At 42.7% G+C, this 23,538-nt stretch overlaps 2 protein-coding genes across 7 annotated transcripts in view; one reads left to right on the top strand and one right to left on the bottom strand.

Moving 5' to 3' along the window:
- The window catches only part of WDR20 (WD repeat domain 20), a 41,544-nt gene extending 36,909 nt beyond the window's left edge, over positions 1–4,635 (top strand). For 4 of the 6 annotated variants that reach the window (XM_065750147.1, XM_065750143.1, XM_065750139.1 and 1 more), the window contains one exon: positions 3,962–4,635. In XM_065750147.1, the coding sequence (XP_065606219.1) occupies positions 3,962–4,015 (54 nt within the window). In that variant the 3' untranslated portion in view covers positions 4,016–4,635. Of the gene's footprint in view, positions 1–2,782; positions 3,066–3,961 lie in introns of all 6 variants that reach the window. The other 2 variants (XR_010623026.1, XR_010623025.1) reach the window with 1 other exon arrangement.
- Positions 4,636–5,551: 916 nt separating this feature from the next.
- Positions 5,552–23,177, bottom strand: MOK (MOK protein kinase). Its single transcript, XM_065749753.1, has 13 exons — positions 23,095–23,177; positions 19,075–19,189; positions 17,535–17,624; positions 16,271–16,341; positions 13,656–13,734; positions 13,121–13,169; positions 11,812–11,990; positions 9,462–9,563; positions 8,876–9,049; positions 8,539–8,650; positions 7,995–8,198; positions 7,817–7,908; positions 5,552–6,046 (listed from the first exon to the last, which is right to left on the bottom strand). Exons 1-12 carry the CDS (start codon positions 23,099–23,101, stop codon positions 7,828–7,830), a joined length of 1,263 nt encoding a protein of 420 aa, XP_065605825.1. The 5' UTR covers positions 23,102–23,177; the 3' UTR covers positions 5,552–6,046; positions 7,817–7,827.
- Between the last annotated feature and the right edge of the window lie 361 nt (positions 23,178–23,538).

Raw genomic sequence — 23,538 nt, 5'->3', positions numbered from 1 at the left:
CTAGAATAAAACAAACAGAGCCGAGCAAATGCAAATAACACATTTAAAACTACAGAATACAGACTGCAAAGGTAGCTGTTGGTTTGGCCGTGTCCCCCTGAATCCCATACAGAACGTTTCTCTGCAGCAGGTCTTGCTGCTGTTCAGCAGGGGCTTCCTCGAAACTTCCTTTACGTTCTTCAGTAATTAATTTTGACTCCATCAGAGGCTGATTTAGTATCTGCTTTAGTAAATGTATGCAGTTCAACGATTTAAGCTAATAAATGCTGACTCATCTGGGTAAGACACTGTTGGCCATTTGTTCACACTAATCTTAATCCAGTGCAGCTGATTTGACTGCAGGATTTTAAACAAATGTGCGAAATCTCATTTTGTTTGAGCGCATTATTGCTCAAATGCAGTGTTAGGCTGTGGGCTCTTTCACCAGCTGAAGGTCTCAGTCTGGATGACTTTTTGTTTCGAGTGACTCTGCCAGTGTTGCGGTTCTGACCAAGAGCAGTGTGTGTGCGCAGTGCCCTGCCGATAATTATTATTTCATGTATTGGCGATGCAGTAATGGCGTAACAGACCAATGGCATTTTTGTGTGGGCATTCATCAATTCTGCTGTTGTTTATTGCTGGCCTGATGGCATTGGTGATGTGCACTGTGTGTCCAGAAAGCATTTCATAGTGGCTGTGTTTACACTGGACTGTTGCTTTGCCTTCTTTTTCAGTTGCAAAGCGGAGCAGCAGTGTGCAGAGCTGTGACATGCAGGGAGCTCCCGAGTTGCTGCTGTTACCATCCCAGCAGCACTGCGTGCCCCAGCAGAGCTGTGCATTGGCACATAGGGAGCAGCTTTACAGGGACTTGACTGTGTGTTCTGACGTGCAGTTTATCTACATCAGTGAAATCCTGGTCTCCAACTAGTTCTGTCTGAATTTACATAAAGATAGTACTGACTCCGTAGTTACTGATGGCTTTTATTTTAATTAGCAGCATCTTCTTGATTTATTTTTACAGTCAGTGGTCTCATCCTGATCTTTCACACTGTTTCTATTAGGAGACTTTGTCTTTCGTATGATCATCTGAGAGGAAAAACAAGTCATGGCATTTCTTAAAAACAACCCTGTGCCATCTCACAGAGTGCAAGGGCTGATCTCTGCGGGGCTTTCTGAGCAGACCTCGGGGCCGAGGGCTGTGCAACTGGATGGAAACGGTCCTTGTGACTGCATTTGTTACTGCTTTTTACTCCCATGCAAACCTGTCAGTATGGCCTCAGAGTTTTTGCTAACTGCACAAAGTGCTGTGTATTTTGGGATGCATGGATCAGTGTGGTGTGGCAGTGTGCCCTGAAGCTGCACGTGTGATGCTCCCGCATTGCTGTCAGCAAAACAACCCAGCCCTCTGCCACAGCGGCCCAGTGGAACAGCAGTGATGCAGCACCTCCCCGGGGCTCTCTCTGAGGTTCTGATGAAGGTGCTTTCATCCCATTCCCGACTCGAGTCTCATAACTGCTCTGTTTCTCACCCCCTGCTAGCACCACGTGCTGACAAAATAACAGTGCTAATAAAAGACTACATTTATTTTCAAAACTTTTTTGAACAGCCTCTTGATGTCTGTCTCTGTTGCATGCTGAGTATGATCTGTTTGTTCTTAAATGAAGCTGGGGTGTGGTATGTGCTCTTCAGCACAGCAGATCCCAAGCTGTGCTATCTCCATCATTCACCTTCTCTGTCACAGCTGTTAAGCAGCAGTGTTTTTGTTGCCTAAGGAGGTGCTGCAGGTTTTGTTCATCCTTCAGCACCCACCTGCCCAGTCTGGGTGTTTCACCACAGAAAGCGCTGTGCTCCGGTTCCTTTATCCTTTGTTTCCACACAGGAACCTCTAGGTTGTTATAACCTTATCCCTGGAGGATGTCATCACAAATGTTCCAGTCCCACATCCTTTGTATTACACAGATCGTAGTCTGATGTGGTAGTTTTTGTATCAGAAGTCACTTTTTGGAGCAGTCGCATGCTTTTCTGAATGGGACTTCCTAGAGCTGCTTTATGGTGGCAAAACTGCTTACAATCTTCCTTGCTGCTCGGGGCCACCTGGAGCTCTTACCCTCTTCTGTAAGACCTTCACGCCTGAAGCCCTGACTTCGATTCTTGCTTTCCTTGTATGAACATCTGCACTCTTCAGATGATTTCAGAAGACTGAGTGCTCAGAGGAACTCGCAACACCGACCTGTGGCACAGAAGTAAATTTTGGGGATAGCAGTGGTGTTGTAGTGTGGTCGTGCTTTAAGGTGATACTTGCAAAGTTTTAAGAAGTGTCTGAAATGTCTGTAGCCACTGACACGCACCAATTGTAATGTTCTCTCTGGTTTGGTGTCCCCGTACCCTGCCTGCTCAGAGCTGTTCATTTAGAACAAGGGTTGTGGGAGCAGTTCCCACTGTTCCCATACATCTCTGTGGGGCCCTGCGCAGCGTGGGAGGTGAAACCAGGAGGGAGGGAACCTTGTGCCTGGGCTTGGATCTCACTCCCTGGGGAATGAGGCACTGCGCTGCACTTGAGCACGTGCTACTTGTTTCTGCAGGAGGTGCAGGAACATAAACCACTCTTCATTTCTTGACTGTGCATCTCAAATGCAGTATTAGAACAGCGCTTATTTCTCTTTGCTTGATCCTCTTGAAAAGGTCTTCGTGTCACACCATCCCTAGTATTCTCTGTGTGCTTATAAAGCACACGTTTGCACGTGAACCATGCGACTTTCTTACCAAAGACTGAAAATAATCCCTTTTGGACATCTTTCTGCAGGGAACGTGAAACTTGCTTAGTGGGATGTATTCTTCTTTGCTGAAGGAAAGATGGTTGTTTTAGTAGAAGCATCTGAGTTGAACCCAGCCCACCCAGCCCTCCTTCCACCTCTGGCTGTGCTCAGAGTTTTCTTCCATCAATAGTGACTTTTCAGTTCTGGGACCTGAGCAAGAAAGAGCTCCTGTAGATTCTGAAGATGTGACCTAATTCCGCACTGTGTGTTAAATGCTGCCCAAACCTGTCTGGTTTGATGGATCTGAGTCACAGGAACTTTACTTTTGAGGTAAGAAACTAAGCTGGTAGCTATTGAGAGCAACTGGTACACGTGCACTTGTCATGCCTACATAGCGTGAGCTGCACAGCCGTAGTCACTGGTGTGCTTCCAGCTTAGCTGCCACTGTGTGAGTCTGCTGGCAGTTGTTTCAATTAAATAACGACAATGCAAGAAAACGAAGTGGCAATTTGATATGAAGTTTTCCCTAAATAAGTGCTGTATGGTTCCTTTCGTGTGAACAATTACAAAGGGGCTGCTATGCATACATCGAGAGCAGGGCCTATTGCCCACGGAATGGCAGCCCCTGATGAGCTGGGGCTGCCACACAGCAGCAGGATTGCACCTGGAATGAAGTCTCATTTTGTTACAGTGGCAGTGCGGTGTAAATAAATCCTGAGCACGCGCTTAAGTTGCAATGGGAAATGTTCTGAAAAAAAAAAATGTTACTGAGCTCTTACTCGGCGTGGCATTCTCATGCAACGACCGAGCTCGCTACGTGCTCAGGGAATCTGTTTTTCTATTTAAACCCTGAAATATTTCAGGGCGTATAAGAGACCAAATGTTCTCCCGTGTCGGGTCAGTTGTCAGCCTTGTTGCTGTTGAAATAGGTGCGTTTGTCGCTCCCCCCAGCGAAGCGATGGCGGTTGCGCTGCGCGGTGCCTCCGAGCACACGGACACCGCAGTGGAGCGGCAGTAACGCTCTGCTCTCACGCTGAGAGCTCTGTCGTGTGCTGCTGGCTGGCACAGTAGTGGCTTAGGTTGGTTTGTGGGGAAGAAGGTGCTGTGCCTGCAGTGAGCAAGCGGCGGTAAAGCTGAACTGTACTACTTCTAGCTTCAGGCTAATGATGTTATGAAAGTACTCTCAGGTTCTCTTGCTGGATTAATGTAAACTGCTTTGTTTGCAGGGTTTATTGTCATCCCAAAACCAGGCCAATTCTCCAAGTGGAACTGTAGTATAGCCACCACACTACTGCTAGCAAATCTCTGAACACAGGACAAGAAGTAATGGCAATGGAACCAGGAGCTGTTCTTCAGGCAAAGAGCATCACAAATTATAATGTGGCAGAGCGTAAACATGGAGTTATGTGAATCACATAGTAATTTGAAAAGGAATAATGTAATGAGTTCTTATTACAGCTAATACTGCTAGCTGCTCGCCCAAGGAAGTTTTCATTGAAAGAGCAAACAGCTTCCTTCGGTGCCGCGGTCGGAAAACAGTAACGTTTCTGGTTTTCTTTATACTTTTAAAGTCCGGTGTAATTTAATCTATATATATAAATATATAAATAAAAATATACATAGTGTAAAATAAAGTATGTTTCTTAAATCGAAGTAAGCTCAATGGTTAAATTAGTACTTCACCATTGTTTATTTTGCACTGATTTTTTTAAGCAGAGATGGCGAGAGGACAGCCCGGAATGCACTCATAGAGCGTGAAAGTCATTGCTTTCCAGTTCCAATGTTATTCAGGAAGATGGATGCTGCAATCGTAGATTTTTAAAACAGAATTGTTTTGCACTTAAATAGTTTAATGCTAATAGAAAATTACTTTAAAATTGGTGTCTGAACACCAGGAAAACTATGTTGTGGGGAAAAGATCCTTTGTATCTATTAAACATTTATTTTAATATTGTTGTTTCCAACTGCAATCAGCTCTGTACTATATGTATAAATAATGTAATTCAGTGACGGGGACGGGATTAATGGATCATTACACTAGAAACTCATTCATTTAAGAAAGTGATATTTCTAATTCAGAAAATACATATTAAACTATCTTGAATACGCATTTTTGTTTACTTTCTGTTCAAATTTGGTCAGTTTTGATGTAATCAATCCTTTGTTGAATTAAATGTTTGGTACAGAAATGTAACATCAACTTTGTAGAACAAATTCCTTTAAAAAAAACCCAACAATCTCACCTGGAACATTGCTTCGTATTTAATACAGTTGGATTCTGACTGGGAAAACGAAGGAGCTTGGGGCCATTCTCATTCCTAATGCTTTACCCGAAGTACAGCACGCAGCCGAAGTGCTGGCAGACAGCTTTGCAGGGTAAGGATCTGGAGATGACACGGCGCTGTGTGTTGGTTCTTTTGGGAGGTCAGCAGTGAGCAATCCAGCAGTAGCAGACGCAGCGACCTCCTGCCCTGGCAAACTGCACTTATGTCAGCACGCAGGAGATGTGGTTTGGAGACAACTCGTTGCTCCCTCTTACAGACATCTTGTTTACTGTTCAGCAGTTTCAAGCTGATAGCTACTACAGAAACACATCTCTAAACACAAATTTTAGTCAGTTGGCAACAGAACCCTTAAAAAAAGCCCTGAAAAAGGACAGAGAGGCGGTGCCTCGCATCACGCCCCAGCAATGGCCCGTGTCCCTGTGCAGAAACACGCAGCCCCGTGGCCAGTGTAGGCAGAGCAGAGCTGAGGCTGCAGTCCTGAGAGTGTAGCATGCTTGAAAGTAGGCTGCAAGTCAGCAACCAAGTGCCCGTCCTGCTGCCGGCCACGGAGCTGTGTGCACTGCTTTTAACTGCAAGTAACCAACAGGTGCCTTCAGGCAGGAGATGATATGAGTGAAAACTTGGAGAGAAACAACAGCAGTAGCTGCTTGTAACTGCACTTCCCATTGCTGTCCTGCAGCTAGCACATAAAGAAGTGCCCCGTGCATTTATAAACTGGCATTTGGATTGCCCACTTCATTTAAAGACAGAACTGCACTTTGCAATTCTTGTATAGTTGGGGTTTTCTAAAATACACAGAACGGGGAAAGTACTGAAACTGAGCAGCATTATTGTTCTGAAGTTCTGTTTTATTAACGTATTGGGTTTAACTGTTAAAATACAGATAAACCTTTGCCACTGAAAACTGATGTAGTTATCTCCCTGGAGAGTTCTTTATATGAGCGCTTCATTGGGGTTGAGACAAAGTGAAACAGTTGAGGAAAAGGTGTAATAAAGGCCTCTAAAGGATTTGCTGTAATTTACCAGCTGTAGGAAAAAGAAGCAATACCATAAGGACCACAGCACCCAACGTGAGGGTAATAATAGCAGCTGCTTCCATGCCTGTGGCAGAGCACGTCCTGCCACAAGTCACAGCTGAACAGCACGCACTCTGTGTGTGCTTTGGGTGTTTTGCCGTATCTCTGTCACCTGGGAGCTTGAACTTCCCACCCCCCATCCCTTCTCCACTATGGAAAAACTGATTGTAGGAAGAAAATGACTTACCTGGGAATCATTTAGAGTTCTACAGAAGGTACAGCTCTTAACATGGCAGGAAAAAATAGCGATAGATTAAAGCAAATTAAATAATGAAACCGATCATTGCGACGTAGAATGTTAGCGACAAGGATGAGGGTAGGCAGCTCGGCCAATTCATATTTTAAAGTCAAATGTGTTTTAACCAGAAAGCAAATGGGAGAACTCAGGTTTGCCCACTAATCTAACAGGAAACTGTAATTGGTTTCCAGAAGAACAGCAATAAGGAACTCGTTATTAAATAAATGTCCAAGAAGTACTGTATGTGCCAAAACGTGCAAAATGCACCCGAAAGCTTAAAATAAATGAAGAAGACATTCCACAGTGGTGCTTCATATGAAACACCTAGTTTTCTTAGCAAAAGCAACCTGCTGAATTGCTTTTTCTTTCATTCTAACAGTCTGACAGCCCCCAACACTTACGTGAGAGAAAAAAGCTGGTGATGTACAAAGCCTGATAACCTTTTCTCACCATCTTCTGCTCTGTACGAACCCCTGGATAAGCTCACAGCAAAAAATGTAAGAAGCTGGAGGTTACTGTTCATACTATGCTGGCTGTAGAGCTGCAGTCCTTCATTCTGTCTCTCAGCTTAGCATCACAGCTTTTAATTTTTTTTTTTAGGTTGTATATGTATGCTACAAATTCAAATATTGCATTGCCTTATTACTGCTGAAGCTCTCTACCTGTCTGGTTTGAACAGTATGAACTTCTGCCATACAAGGATGAATGCCAGTAGCAGGACAGCATAACTCAGCTGCTCACTGTGCCTTCCCGTACTCACACTCACTTTAGATATAATCACTGTTATATGGAATGATTTTCTACTTAGAAGTGGGGGAAAATGACCTTCACCCAGTATAAGTTTCAAACTAAAATGAGAATCAGCATCTACCTGTTGCATTTTGCTGTTGAAGTGTCCCTTTTCTCTGATCTATTGGTGGACTAAATTTCTCCACTAGGACAGTATGTGAGCAGTCTTAGCTGGTTTGTTTTTGAATCAGCTAAAAAGTTGCTTGCCCTCTTAACTGGTACGTATATGAAAACACTGACCAGCTACACTCACAGTATCAAAATTAATCTGCAAGTTCGCAGTAAAGCTTGAGATTGAAGTCATTAAATACAGGAGGTAAATACTTTCCAGAAATTAGCTGCCATTTATTACCTAATGTGAAAACTTGCATTTTGAGGGTAACGGTCCATTCCCAATACTGAACCTCAGCAAATCCTCTCATGTTGTTTTTAACCAATCCCTTCCTCCATTGGGTTCTAAAAGGAAAAAATATATATTTAGAAAGTGTAGCATAGTTCAGTTTAGTTAAATACCGATCATCTTCAGGAGCAGAGCACCACAAAGCTAGCCAAGCAGCCCTTCATAGCTTCGGGGGGTTTCTGACCATTGCCAGAAACACAAAATAACACACTGCTGTTCTTGTTGGGTCTCTCACAACAAAAGCACAACAGGGGCTGTCTCACTGCAGTTTTACTTTTCCTCACAGTAAATACCTTCAGAGCAGTCAGTAACGTCCTCCTCTTTGTTCTATTGCAGGTAAGTGGTAATGTTTCAGGGAAGACTTAAGAGTCTTCTGTTTCTCAGACTGTTGAAGAAACAACAGAAGTTTGGAATATGCTCCATAAAACGTATTTTGCTGTTACACTTTAATGAGCAACTGAGAATCTGTACCTTGGTACTCGGTCCAATGAATGGGACGGACTGCAGCACAGAGGTTTCACCACTTTCCTTAGCTGCAGGAAAAACAGAATGTGAAGTGCAGGCTGTAGGAGGGCAAGGCAGGTTAGCTGCTCCAGGAGGTCTCAACATTGGTAGTTCTCCACGAGGAGGTCTACGTTGACGTTTTGTTTTTTCCTGGACTTTCCTAAGACAATGCTTTTAGGATAAAGAAGTAACGTTTAATTTCTCTGAGAACAGCTTAGAGAAAACAAAACAAACCCTGTACTATTTTGAGTCCAGTGAAGATCTGTCTGTGTGTCATCTGAACACTGATGAATGATGTTAAAAGAGGAGACAACCAAAGAAACTTATTTTTTCTAAAACTCAGGGCTTGGGGCGATGGGGATCTGCTCCAGACCCAAGGAAGATTGGTTTTGGGCAGACCGAGTAAAACCAAGTCATCAGCTTAAGTAAAACATTTGTTTCTAGCTAATGAGCTCAGTCTCACAGATTATTTTCTCGAGATGGACTGTCAGTGCTTCCACATAAATATTACCTCTCTTTGACTTTCCTTTGGAATTTGCCACAAATGCAGAGGTACTCGCCCTACTGTATTTTCCAGTAATCCTACTTTTTTGTGTGTGGCCGAAGCTTGCGTATCGGCTGCCCTGAAACGTTTTGGGGGAAAAAGAGAATAAGAGGGAAAACATCAGTTGTGCTTTAAGTGAAGTTTGGACTCAGTGCAAAGAATTACACTGACTGATATTTCATTGTATTACAAAAGCTAAGTATTAGCACCGTAAGCAAACTTCAATCCACTGGAAATAAGCACATGGTGTTCTTCCACTTCTTGATCTTAGTGTTCAAGATTGAAATGATTTTAAGTCACTTACCAAAGTTCCTGAAAATAAGGATGCTGCAGCGCGTGACGGGCAGCAATTCTCTCGTCAGGATCGTACTGTATCATTGCGTACAGGAGAGCTAATCCCTTGGCAGACAAATTGTGCACTGGGGGAGGTACTCCGTTTCCTTTTTTAAAAGGGAAATGAAAATTCAAAATTGTTGACCTGTGTTAAAATACAGACAAGCCTTGTCACTGAACAGAAATGCTCTGAGCAAAATTGCAGCTTACACTTGGACAAAAATTAGACTTAGGTAATCATCTATTATTAAGTAATACCTGGACAAAATATTTTCTTTCCTAACAGGTTATGTCATCGGCCTTAAGGATAGTATAGAAGAAAAAAGGCCAAATAAGATTGTTCTAAGCTCAGGTTTCTTCTGCTCTGCCTACAAGGATTACAAATGTGTGACCATCTCTGGGCAAGAGGGGTAGGAAGCACACGCCACTCTGGTCAGCAGCTGTCACAGCACAAGTAGAAGGAGGTGGCAGTTCCCTGCACAGAAACATCCTGGCTATACGGCCGTGTTTCGAGTATTTAGCTGCTGAGATTGACAGCTGTGAGAAGGCAAACTTACCGCTTGAACTTGGTGAGAGTTTTGGTGGCAGGGGTGCCTATAACATCATGGATTTTTGAAATTTGGTCCAGATCATTAGATCCTGGAAAGAGAGGCTGAAAACTGCAAAGTAAGAGATAACGGCAGTGTTACACAGCAGGCAGTGAAACGGGTTCAAGTGACATCGCTGCCACTGTTTGTTGTTCTTTTTCTCCATTTAAGAGAAAGATAAACTTCAGGATTATTTATCTATGAACAGTTTTAATACCAGCCAGCAACTACAGGATAATAAATGAGCAGCAGATTACTACAACTGCATTTTTGGATGGAAAGGGTAGTTAGGGTTATTAAACAGAGCTCTATAGTTTGGAGTAAAATACATAAGGACAACATCCTTCCTCATGAAAGGAAACGGAGATGGGATTTTGTTTTCTGCTAGCAAAGTAGCAGATCCCACAAAACAGCATTTTCCTCCTTTTAAGACAGCAAAACCAAGCAGTCCCTCTCACCGTGTACGCACAAAGAAATACATATTTATAAGAAACATTCCATTCCTACACACAGGTTCCTTACAAGCAGCAGTAGTGGAGAGATGGTAATTGGAACTACATTCCTGAGCCTGGTCCTCCGTTAATATAAAACTTGCAAAGAGTCCTTGAAGACGTCGTTACCAATAGAGCAGTCTGACTCCACAAGCTAGGTCCACTAGCATTTAATTCTTGCATGTGTTCCCCTCTTCCACGCAAGAACATTTCATTTGGCACACAGTTTAAAGAAATACATCTTCATTTGCACCACTTGGTTCCTGCAAGCAAAACATCCAGCCCCCTTTGTAGAAGGGAGAAGCTTCTATTAATGGTTTGTAAATTCAATCCAACAGCTGTCTGCACACAGCTCCGAATCTCTTTGTGAGGAAGGAGAAAGAGATTGGGTTCCTGTTGGGCAGCTGTATCTCACAGTTCCAGCAGGAGTGGGAGTGGCTTCTGTGTGAGTTACAAAAATGCCAGAAATGCACCATCTCCAAGTGTAAAGTGAGAACTGAAGGAATGACAACTGCACAGTCCACAGAAGGCAGGAATCTGTGCAGCACAGGAACCCGGGTCTTTGAGGAGTAGAGAAAGGGAGAAGAGGACTTGAAAGACAAGTGTGGCTGAGTAAGATAAAAACATGGTCTCAAGTGTAAGACTTTGGCAAATGTTCAGCAGCAAAAACTGCTGTTAAGATCCTCCGAAGAAGCAACAAACCTGTGTATAACTTCCTTTAGCTTGGCAAAGCTGTACCTTTTTAAATCCACATATTTCCAAGAAACATCCCTCATTTCCTTCTGAACACGTGTTAGATCTCTGAAAACGTGCAGTGACTGCAAAGACTGAAATTTGTTAGATTAAGCTAAAATTGGGAGGCAATATCCCGTTTGTAGCGCGTACTTTTCTTGCAAAACTTCAAAGGGCACCAATTCCAATTGGAATGGGGAAACACGACATCTTCAAAACATTTGTTCCCAATTTACTTTGCAAGAGAACTACCACATTTGGAATTTTTCTGTTAACAGTTTTGTGACCGAAGCAGAACTGTTTCTCCAAGTTAGCAGCCAAAGCATAAGCGTTGTCATCTGATGTGATGGCAGCAGCTGCACTCGCCATGTGGAGGAGGAGGAAAGGAGCAAAGCAAATGTTACCGCTCCTGGACGCGTATCAGAGGCAGCAGTGTGGGAGGAGGACAGAGAAGGACTGCTGCTGTTGCTATGGCACAGAGAGACTGGAGAAATACGGCTTTGTTCACCAGAACCCAACCTGAAGATGTCCCAGGACATAAGGGCCTGGCCTGGCACGAGGCTCTTGAACGAACCATTTCATAAACCAACCAGTAAATCCAGGGGAGTGCCTTCTCTGATCTCCTCTGTTTTCACAGGAGAGTAAGTCATGAAAAAGGGGAAAAAATTGCCATCAAATGTACTAATAAGAGCATTGAATGTATTAACTGCATTAATAAGCTAGTGATACTCGTGCCAGGACATGAGCTGTGCTTCAGAGACAGGGCAGATAAAATACATTTTTGCCAAATTCAAATATGAGGACACGGGCGTGGGAATGGGGGACTGTTCAAAAATGTTATTTTCCTTGTCAGTATTTTGTATTGGCTATCACGTTTTCCCAAACATCTTGCTGATTATCACTGGCATAATGGGGTGAAGGGAGTGCCACACAGGGGATGATTACTGCCTCCTCAGCCCTGCAGACTAATTGTGCACTGAAGTTCCATGAAACAGTGGACACAGATGAGATTGTCTTTACCAAGTGCTCCTTATTTCAGTTATTTACCTTTGATTTTCATGGTACTGATAAGCAAGACCCTTCACTGAGCACAGTACCTTGTGATTTCATAGAAAACACAGCCAGCACTCCAGATATCCATTTGGTAGCTGTAGTAGCCATTCGTAAGCAAGCATTCAGGTGCTCGGTACCAGCGTGTGGAGATATATTCTGTATACGGCTGCTTAGAATGTATAGTCCTACAAGATCCAAAATCTGCTAACTTCAGGGTATTCTGCTGCAAAAATAAAGTATTTTGAATTTAGAAACACTGAAATATTCAGGCGAGGATTTTCCTGACACATGTGAAGCAGTTGCCATAAAAGAAATCATAGATTCCTTGAAGAATAAAATTTCAGAAAGCCCAAGGGGAGTGTTACAGCAGTAAAAGTGCATTTAAATAGCACACAGCCCCAAAAGTTGAAGAGATCTGTGTCCCACAATATGCAGAAATGCCTTTCTCTACATCATTAAAAGTCAGAGCTAAGAGTTAATTGAAAAGCATACGGACTATTACTGAAAGGAAGACTGCTAAATAGGACATCTGGATTAAGTTATTTTCTCTGACTTCGTGTGCTTAGCAGTGACATAACGGATGGTTTAAGCTTCTCTTTGCACCAGTTTTCTCCTGTGTGCTTCTGTGGCATTAAAAAAAAGGAAAAAAATTATCCCCACAAAATAATATTTCATCAACCGGAATTTAAAATCCTTGATTTTCAGACATCAGCAAAATAACATCCTGAAACTGCTGAGAGAACAGATTTCAATGAAGAAATCTTCCAAAACCTACTCTGCTCTCTTCTGTGAGAGTAACTTCCACTAAACGTAAAGATTAAACCTAGAAAGAAAGAGAGAACTGAACGCTATTGCTCATCTCTAAATTAACACAGAGGAAAATATGTATTGATTGATAATTAAGGATCATTTTGCAGATTGGCAGAGAATCATCACAGAATCATAGAATGGTTTGGGTTGGAAAGGACCTCAAAGATCAATCAGCTCCAACCCCCTGCTATTGGCAGGGGCACCTCCCACTAGAGCAGGCTGCTCACAGCCCCATCCAGCCTGGCCTTGGGGCTTCGACACATGGGCACGGACACAGGGAGGCTCTAACATATCTGCTTTGCCTCAGGTTAGTGCCAGTAACAAATCTGCTTCTTCATTCATTCCTCTACATTAGGACTGAAGCATCAGAGGCAACTTTTTAATGCGATTTATATAAATTATATAATTTGTATATATTTTATATATATATATATGACATAATATATAGTTACGTATATAAGTATATACTTATATAATAATGTTATATGTATATCTATATAATAAAATCTGTACTTGTAATATTCTCCACATAAAATGCATTACCTTTATTAATATATTTTCCGGTTTCACATCTCTGTGAAATATCCCATTTCTGTACCAATAGAAACACATCAGAGAGAAGAGTTCAGTGCAAAGATAAATATTATCAGTGCTTCCACTTACTTGTAAAACGAACAAACAAAAACCAACCAAGCAAATCATCCATAAAGTAACTAACACTTCCATCAGCCTTACCAACAGCAGAATCAACAAATTAATTTTACCAGCACAGTGGGATAAGAGCTACAGGTATGGGAATGGGGAAAGGGTGAGTGAAGGAAGGGGAGGCCAAGCGATCTTTTCCTCTGGTATGGTTACAAAAGGGTGGAAGGGGCCCCATGCTCTCAGGAGGGCTTCCTGCAGCTCCCCTCACTTGCTGGCAACAGCACTGGCTGCCAGCTTGCATCTGGGCAATGTCCTTTTTTCACCCTGCAGCAGTCTGCTGCCTCAGGCACTTGTATGAATCTGCTTAGCCATGACCCTAAAATCAGTGTAAGATGCATTTACCACAAAGGTGTTGCAGCACCTGGTCTCTTACCTATGTATGTGATCAAGAGATTTGCATAACTGGTACATGTAGTTCTTTACCTTTTTTTCAGGCAATGGCTTTCTCCGTCCTAGAATTAAATTTCAAGGTGTACAGGTCATTTTTTGCAAATGGAAGAATACAAGGAAATACTGCTCAGCTTCCAGTGGTGCACTGACATTACATTTGTGGCTATTTCTGTCATTTATAGCTAGCTTTGTAATACATTTTCCACTCAAATTCAGGCATAGCTTAAATTTCAGTAAGGGTCAGAATAGTTCAGCTAACATAACTGTCCTTTCAGTAGTCTGTAAAGGGCCTTAACTTTTACTGCCTGTTTTTATTCCATTATCTGCATCTCCAAGTTCTGATAGAACTGCAGTATTTCACTCCTAAAATCTGATTTCCTTTCTAAAAAAGTTACAGGCTTTAAGGTTCAAGATTCCTGTCGGTCACCTCAAGTTAATGTGATGCTTGAATGTCCGTGATTCACTATTGACTTGCAAATTACAGCTCAACCCAGGTAGCTCAGCTTGCTACTGCAGTTGCACAAGAATAACAGTTATAAAATGCAATCTACTTTTCAGAGCCCTTCAGTAACTACTGGGCTTTTTCCTTTCATGGGCTCCAGAGGCCTTTTAATCTGGCTATAATGCCTTTATATAATGCTGCAACGCTGTCAGCAGTGGCAGAAGCGATCCCCTTTTTGCAATCCAAAGCAGGTAGTGGTGTGCAGGCTGCCAGCAGTGGGTAATGGGTGGGGCAGGGGAGGGGACCCTCCACCGAACAGGATCAGCTCTCCAGGCACTTGAAACAGAGCTCACTTCCATCAGGAAGCGTAATATTTTTACCCCAGTAGAGAGAGATGGTGTTCCAACATCTGGATTTTAGCTGATTTCAGTAGAAGATTTTAAAAGATTTGGCCATTCAACCCACTTCTGGTTACTGGTAGTATTTAAAAAACCAAACCTTCATGAAAAGAAGTCGTGCTCAGTTGTTTTTTCCTCCACGGGTCACTACTAAAATCTGGAGCAGATGCCCTTCTACTTTCAGGTTTACCTCTGCAGAAAGCTTACTGGGAAGCCATTACTGAGGCAACTGTAAGAAGGCAGCATTGGGAGGCTACAGTCATTTTTCTATGAGGCATCTCCCCCACCTCTCTCTGGGCCTTATTTGCTTCCTCACTTTAAATGACCGCAGCCTTCTGACTCGAGCCCAAGGCAAGGCTGGCTGTCCCTGATAGCCCTGGGATACATGCTGAGAGCACGAGAACGGTGGCTTCATGTAAGCACAAAGAGCCTCGACTGAACTAACAGGAATCTGTCAGTGCAATGAGGGGAAGAGAATGGAAAGATCAACTCCTGCCCCGTAGGAAATTACCAATGCCTACTGTGAAACCACCAAAGTTGTTTTCTGAAGCAAACAAACAAAACCATCTTGCTATTCTAAAATTAAAGAAAACCAAACCACAAACAACCACAACAAAAACAACTAACTAACCAATCCATAAATACAGAACACACTGACACTGCAAGACTCATTTCCATCTGTGTTCAATGCTTACTACGGCAGGCTTTTTCACATGAAAAAAAAAAAAACCCACAAGAGAAACACTGAGAAGTGTACACCATGTGAAAGCAAGCTGGAAAAAAAATAAAGGCACTTAGAGAGCAAATCCAAATGTTCTCTTTTCCCATAATTGTATGTTTCCTAGAGGGAGAAAATGCAGGTTTGTTTTTAATGCACCAAACTAACTGCATGTCAGTGAGGGCTCCTGCCTACAGTCACCTGCTCACCTCACTTCACAAATTCATCATGGAAAAACAAAAAGCCTTAATGAAAACCAGCCATTATTCGTGTCTGTTTCTGTGATCAGTCTATTTTAATCTCGGATCTTGACCTCTTTGAGCACTCAGTCACTCTTTACTGATCTGAACACTCAGTGTCACGGATACAGTGTTTGAGAGCACTACACTGAATGCCAGTAGTGTGTTGAATCTCAGCTGTAAAGACAATGCAAATTTTAAACATCTCCACCAAAATCTCCTCTTTTACTATCGACATTGTAAATAAGTGCCTCTCCAGCACTGTAACCGACTCCCTTGGTGCCTACTGGAGGTCCTTTCAACAGTCAGCTTTTGTTCTTTCTGAAGGAATGCTTCCTTAAGCTCTGTGGCATCCCACCTGCTTTGACAACCAGATTCACAGGTCTTCAAAACAGGTGTTTTCAGTGCAAAATGCTCACTGACAAATGGAGAAGCGTTATTCAGTGGCCTTTAAAACAAACTGGAATCATTTTCAAGTTGTTTCGTCGAGGTCCTGACCTAACAAGAGCCTGTTCAAGTTGCATTTTATTGTTATACAAAGCATTTATTTTGTAGTCAAGGTTATTTCCATGTTGTTGTGGAAAGTTTAACTGTAGAAATAGAGGGGCATTGACCTGACTCAGTGCAAAGATTCTGCACGCATCTCTGCTTTAACCAACTGGGCAAACCAAAAAGAGTAAATCAGTACAGCACAAAATCTCACTATAGATTTCATAACACGGAGCAGTGAACAGAATGTAATTAATTCCACTTTGTAGTCTACACAAGGAGAGTTCGTCTGTTTAAGCATATGCCACATACCTTTTATCAGCTCATAAATATTCATATCCATAAGTTCACATATCAGTGAAAGGCAGCCAGCTTTTTTATCACTGAAGAAACAAATTAGGAGACTTTAAAGTAGAAACAAAATTTACATGTTCACTTGTATACAATGTAGAGAAAAAGTAATTTAATCAGTGCTAAAACGGTCATTTTCAACTGATGCTTTCATATTTTTCAGCTCAGGCTCTGACATTTCATACTTATAGCTTGCAGTGTCAGAGTATCTTTTGCAATGGTCAGTGAAGGTACCTGAATGGTTGTTTTTGAGCTATACAGCACTGTTCAGTATCAAGAGATTTCCAGTAAATTGAAGTGATACAACCTTGCAACAAGATAGGAAAAGTATTATGCCATATTTGAAAATACTTTCTAGCTTGGTCATCAGAAGTGTGTTGGGTGGAAATGAAGGCCTGACTGGAATCTCTGCTTTGCTGACAACAGCAGTTCTAAGTGTGAGGTACAGCAGTATATATATAACGCTGTATTTCCCATTTCCCTGCCTTACAGAGGCAGACAGCTCTAGGTCTTCAGTTTTTCTAAGAAGATAATTGCATTAATCACACCCCCCTGTAATGCTCTGTTAACCCTGACAGCCAGCGAGTGGGGGTACAGTCAGCAATGGACTGCAGAAGAGCTGGTTGGCCATCTGGATTACACTTTATTAACATCACAGCAGCTGAAGCTGAGGATTCCAGAGCTAAGCTGCTGACATGACTACCAGCCTCTCATGTACTATTTGCAAAGGAGTATCTGCAAAGTTACCTACAAAATGATGCTGCCAAATAGCTTGTCTGGATCCTGACTTCAAACTACCAGGCCAAACCAAGATCATTGAGGTACCAGGATGCATTGCAGCAAATGAGCTCTGAGCACGCCAAACCAAGAGTCTCCAGCAGACACAATCTTGTATAGTTAAACTCAGTGGGTTCGGGACATGGGTTCAAATCATCAGACAGTATCGTATGATATGACATGAAGTTTAGGTATGCTAGAAATATATCTAGCCTGTCATCTTAATACAGATGTTAAAGTGTTTTATAGCTGTATTAAACTATAAAACAGCAAGTGCTCATTTAACAAAAACCAAAACCAAAACACACCACAGTGACTTAAGAATTTGACAGGTTGGCTGTTTTTTCTTTCTGCTGGAATGAAAGGTTAGCTAAGCTCCTGTCTAGATCCAGAAGTTACCACATACTGCTTGAGCAAAATAAGGAAGAAATGAATGAACCATACTTACAAAGCAACTTCATGTAATGTAAGGATATTAGGATGTGGACTCAACCTCCTTAGGGCTTGTACTTCACTCAGATTATTCACTTGCTCAATACTAAAGTTGAATTAAAAAGAAAAAAGAAAACTGACTTGCAATCAGAAACCAGATTATAATTCTTCTTCTCTGCCATGACTGTCAGAACTCACTCTACTTTAGTCTGAATGTGAACTTTCAAATGCAAGATCAGATAAATCATTTGCCTTTGTTTCTTCATGGACCTAATCAATAATCAGCAGATTATTGGCTCTATCCCCTCCTGCAGTCCAGAGCAGCTGGACTTACCTTAACATGATTAGTCACGTACTGTGCTCTGGACACCAGTTTCTGTGTCATGGACATATTTGGGAGGAATTTCATGTCAAATAATATGATGCAGTTCATTCTGAGCTGGTGTAGCACACATACCAATTATTGCTTAGCATGATGCTGAAAGTGACAGTCTAGCCTTGCCAAATTTAACATTTAAAATTCAGTTTGAATGTTAAGCAATTACATGAAAAATATATACCATTCAGCTGCTGATTAATTATTATGTTGCCCTCCTAGACTATATGAATCAACAAAACATCACGCTATAGAACCTCTGAGGAGGATGGAGAAAACAAAGAGCTTTGTACTCTGTTAAATGGATCAGAACAGGAGACATAAGCTAAACATTAAATCATAATTTTCCAACTTGAAACCAGAAAAAGTGCTTTGAATCGGCTTGTCCTTTTTAAAACATGAGTCAGTCAATTTACCAGAGGGTTAAAGACCTAAAAAACGTTAAAAGTATACTAAATGTATACAAAACACAAGTTGCCTTGTTATTCCCTAACACTGGATTGCACACCTCCTGATCTTGATGCAGCTGAGCAGGTAGTTTAAGTACTCTTTATAAACTGGCCAAATCTGGTCAGTGGTAGGTGATGTGTAAATGATCTAACAGTCCAACATGGCAGAGAATCAGAACTCACATCATTCATTGAAGATATTTGGGTTCTTCTTTGTTGTTTGAGCTTACAGTACATGTATCACACTTGTACTTTTCCTTCTCTAAAGCTCCGAGAAGCACAGTGAAGTTTCACTGAAGAGCAAAATGTCCTAATTTACATCTTCTGTACAAATGTGTCACTCCCACTGCGATCTCCAGGAAGTTAAAGAGATTTAACTGAGAATACGAGGTCAGTGACCCAGAAAAGCAGGGTTGGGTGCATATATATATATATATATATTTGGAGAAGAATGTCAACTGAATGTCTCTGCTTGCACACTGCCCCTATTTTTCTTGTTTCCCCCTTGATCCAGCAGTGGTCAGGAAGCATTTGCTACAGTAGAGCACATCAGTTCGAGTACTCAAGGAAATAGCTCCAATCCTTCAAAATAAGCAGCAGAGGTCTTCCTACTCTGCATCCAAACCTTGTTACTACACAAGTATTGCAATACCTTCACTTAATTCTTATTTGTCATTTCCCCACTAAATTTCAATAAGTCCACTCCTGCAGAGTATCTTAACTACACATACCTTTTAAAATGTTGTTTCATGCATTTACATGCATAGTACTTTCCATCTCTCAGATTCAGCATCTTCAGAACATCAGAAAACGTTCCCTCTCCTATCTTACAAACTGGTTTATATTCTACAAACAAAAACACATTGTTTCAGTTTACAATAGAAATTGTTAGGAAGACTGCATAGCAAGCTATAATCATTTGCTAAATTCTGACTACAGGAATGCTTCTTTTTAATTCATTTATGCTTTGTGTCTTTCAGAAGATGTAACATCTTGAAAGGGTATGCTGGCATTGTGTCACTTCTTTTATTTTTCAAGAAAGGTAATTGCTTTTAAAGCTTTATTCCCCTATCAACTTCAGACATGAGTTCTCAAGTAGGCCAAGAATAATGCATTTCTTAAATATTCTCTGTCTTCTTCTAATCTCCTTCAGAACTGACATTTCTTTCCTCCTCTATTCTCCTCCAGCATTCTAATCAACTGTTCTCAGTCCTACTGACTGGCTCTCTTCACCCACCTCATCCTCCAGTTTCCCTCTATTTACAGCACTCACAGACTCTATCCTTGGCAGTTCTTCCATTTATTTTACCTGAGCAAAACCCAACTCTGCTTAGTACTATTCTGCTCTTGCTTTAGAGCTTGTCCTCTTGTTTGAGGAAGATCCAAACCCAGGGAGACAGAGTAGGATACCTCCTTTTCCCTATTCAGTCCCTCTGGGGAGTCAAAATAACAGTAGGAGAGCAGTAACTCCAAGGAAGTGTCATGACAGCAGCCTGAGCCGTGGATGTGGTCTGTGACACGGCCCCCCCAGAAGCCTTCCTACCCTTACAGGAGGACTCCTTCTAAGGTCACTCCTCAAGCAGATTCTGTCCTACTGCTTGGATTGGAGGATAAGGGAATTTACTAGCATAGACACGGATCATTTCATGCCAGTTGCTCTTTGTGGCCAAGAAGATTTCCAGATATATTTAATTTACAAGTATAAATACAGTCTCACAGCGGAGAAAGCCTGCCAAGAAATTTTGCAGAGAAGAGTCACTTAGGCAGAGACATTCTAATGATGTTTTACAACTGGCAATCAGTTCGTGTTGCCTTCACCTGTTTTCTCCTCCCCTACCTTCACTCTTGTTAAAAGTCTTTTCTACCTCTTGATGCAAACGCTTACATTCTAATTAGCAGAAATTGTCCCCATGCAAACCCCCCTTTCTCCACCAAACAAGCTTCTGGGAGAACTGTCACGTGCTTTTCCCATTTTTATCATCTGCTGCTGAGGTTTTCTGATTATTGTGCTTCACGCTGTTCCAACATGGGAAATACATATATATTTTTACCCATGTTTTCTTTAAAACCCAGCCCTCTCGATAAATCCAAACAGCCTTTTCATTTCCTACACTGTATTCCCTTTTTTTTTCACCTCAAATTCACAAGTTAGACCTTCTAATTAGAAAAAAGAGAGAAAACAGAGCAATTCAAAAGCAATCACACAGTCTGATACTCTCTATACAACTACACATGGAACGATTATTAGAAACGGAATTCTATAGTTATTATGGATAAAGGAGACAATACCAGAGGCTCCAAGGTATGGGTGAGACCACGGGGTTTAGTTCATGTGCCTGTTATCAGAAAACGAGCAGCCAGCATTTCAAGCAAAGCAATTCCTAATCTTTTGTGAGCTCTGAGGAACACAACAGAGCAAGAAGCGTGCTTTGCACCACACCCTCCTTTAGTTTCAATTTCCCATCTAAATAGCTAAATATAAACTGGGAGTCATACATTCAAACTAGTTAAATCCAATGTTTCTGAGGAAGGCTTATCAATAGAGTTTTTGGTAGCAGCTGATCTCCATGAAGTCACAAACACAATGGCTGTGCTACATGCTTATACAACAGCAGAGCCAGCTTCCATGGCAAAAAAACACCCCAAGTAGATAGAACAGGTTAGTTATTTGTTGACCAACTGAGCCACAAGTGATGCTGGGTGCTCCTGTGGGAGAGCATGTTTAAGAAAAGGAAGAACTGCAGCTGGAAGAGAGGAAGGAGAGAATGTGAGAGAAACAGCCCTGCTGCCACCAAGGTTGGACAAGAGGAGCAGCAGCACAGAGGAGGCCCATGGTGGAGCAGAGATGAAGTGTTATGGACTGCCTGCAACACTCATTCCTGTGTGCTGCTCCAGGGAAGGAGGTAGAATAGGGTGGATGGGAGGAAGGTAGTTTTATTTTGCTTCTAGCAATGGGCAACAAACTCCATTGATTTCCCAGTGCTGAGACTTATGTGCCCACAGTGGTAATTTGTGATTAACCCCCAGTCCTTATCTCAACCCTTCATCACTTTTCCATTACCTTTTCTTCTGCTCTTCCTTTAAGGAGAGGAGTGAGAAAGCAACTAAAGCGCTTAGCTGCGCTTTAGGCTGAAACCACCACAGGTCTATTCACTTTTACAAGAGAATGCTAGACATGAGAAAAGCTCACAAGTGAATAACAAACACCTGAGGAAAACACTGCAGAGCCATCCTCTCCACCAGTGACAGAAATGACAGCAGAGACCACAGCAAGTGAAAACAATCGACTCAAGTGCAGAATCAGGAATGGAAATCACATTGGTCTAAATGTTTTCTGTTTTTTTTTAATGCATAAAATTAGCATGTAAACCCTCAACAAGCCAAGTCACTGAAGATGTGAGCGCCTTTGAGCCTTTCTCCTAGGGAGAAAATGAGAGCAATCACACAAGGTACTATTTAATGAGAAAATGAAAGAAACTCAGACATTATAAGAATACTAGTATATGTGATTTTATGGATTCAGAAGGAAAACAAACTAGACCTGCAGTGTACTGACAATTTAATGCCAGTTTTGAAGTTAAGCCCACAAGTTCAGATTTCTGGAGATCCTTAAAAATCCAAAAGCAATGAGATGGCAGCAATCTGTAGGGGAAATGTTATGACATGGCCTGAACTGATGACTGAACACCTGGTGAAGGGGGTGGCTGGCACAGGAAGCACAGGTGCACGAGATTCACCTGTACTACCCACCTAACTGGGTCCACCCCTCCCTGGACTTATTTAAGGGCTTCTCTTGGAAGGAATAACATCTCCTGGATGAAGGCTATTGCTTAGGAAGGTGTGCTCCATAGCCAGAGACCCTCATCATGAGCTGGGTGAGTCAATTTTTTGCTATTTGATTACTGATATTCCTAATGATGCTTTCCCTGGTATCACAAAGAACTTACTAGAAGCAATTTCACTACTTTCAAGGACAGGCACAATCAATTGGTAAATTACAGTAACTTGAACCAAACAGTGAAAGAGGATAACCCTCTTTCATAGCTGTATAGCTTAATGCAGCTATAAAACTACGTACCAGTGAGTTTACCTGAAGTTGTGGTGAAGAGTGATGCATTTTTAAGACTTCATGAGCATTTTAGAACTGAATGCTTTGAGGATTACATTAAGTAAACAGTGTTACACTTGTTCGTGTAATGTCAAGGAATAGAGGAGACCTAGCCCCAGTTCTTTCATGGCATCTGTAGCAATGTAGACACTAAGTAACTCCTTCCCTGTGGTTTCAAGGCAGGTAGGGGTTAGGACTTCAAATGGTTGGAGAAGGCAGAGATTAGGAAAATAAAATTTCATGCAAGTCAACAGAATAAGGACAAGGATACACATAAGTTATTTGTAAGAACAGGTTATGGCAGCTTGAACGAGCCTGACATCAGAGGCGTGGCTGTGGGAATAGCAGAGAAGTCATCCTCTAATAGAAGGGCAGGCTGGTGTACAAGAAGCTACGGGACCCAGAAATAAAGAGCAATGAATATAGAAAGCAAGTGATCGAAAGCAAAATCTGGGCCCGTGTCTCTGCACCTAGAGAGCACAGATCAGCGTTTACTCGCCCAGCAAGGCGAGGAAAGCTCGGGGCCGCGGCCTCGAAGCACCGCCACCGCGCAGGACCGTGCCCCCCCGCCCCGCGGCTCGGGAAGGGCCTCCCGCCCTCAGACCGAGCGGGTCCCGCTGCCGTCCCCCGCCGTCCCCCTTACTGTTCATCCTGCGAGCCGCTCCGGGCCGGGCGCTCAGCGCTCTACGTTGTGTTCCCGTCGCCCTGGCAACCGCGCAGGCGCAGTACGAGCGGCGGCCGGCGCTGCTCCGCCCGCTGCGCATGCGCCGCAGGGTGGGGGTGGGGTTACATTCTCGCTGCGCTCCGGCGTGGGGTGCCTGCGTTGTTTGTTTGTTTGTTTTTTCCGTGCCCTCCGCAGGCGTTCTCCCGGAGCGCGGGAGGAAGCGGTGTGCGCTGCGCAGCCCTCGCTTGTAGCTGAGAGCCCCGCAGCTGTGGTTTGTATCGGGCGCTGCCGCAGCTTTGCGTCCCATCTCTCCGCCGTCTATCTTCGATGGCCGCCTGATCCCTAGTGGTTCCTGCCTGCCACTGCAGCTTGCGGCGCGCTGCCCGGTTCGGGGAGTGCGCGCTGCTGGCTCACGCTGGGTAG

This window comes from Cyrtonyx montezumae, unplaced genomic scaffold (assembly GCF_038088225.1).
Source record: "Cyrtonyx montezumae isolate F1298 unplaced genomic scaffold, pur_monq_1.0 scaffold_10, whole genome shotgun sequence".
In the NCBI taxonomy this organism is placed as follows: Eukaryota; Metazoa; Chordata; class Aves; order Galliformes; family Odontophoridae; genus Cyrtonyx; species Cyrtonyx montezumae.
This window is presented reverse-complemented; position numbering and strand designations above follow the sequence as displayed.

What these genes read in the sequence shown, in the direction of transcription:
- MOK (XM_065749753.1), bottom strand. An exon ending in CGGAAAATATATTAATAAAG is followed by an intron (nt 11,991 to 13,120) that starts GTAATGCATTTT and finishes TTATTTTTGCAG; the next exon opens with CAGAATACCCTGAAGTTAGC. An exon ending in CCTTATTTTCAGGAACTTTG is followed by an intron (nt 8,651 to 8,875) that starts GTAAGTGACTTA and finishes AAAACGTTTCAG; the next exon opens with GGCAGCCGATACGCAAGCTT.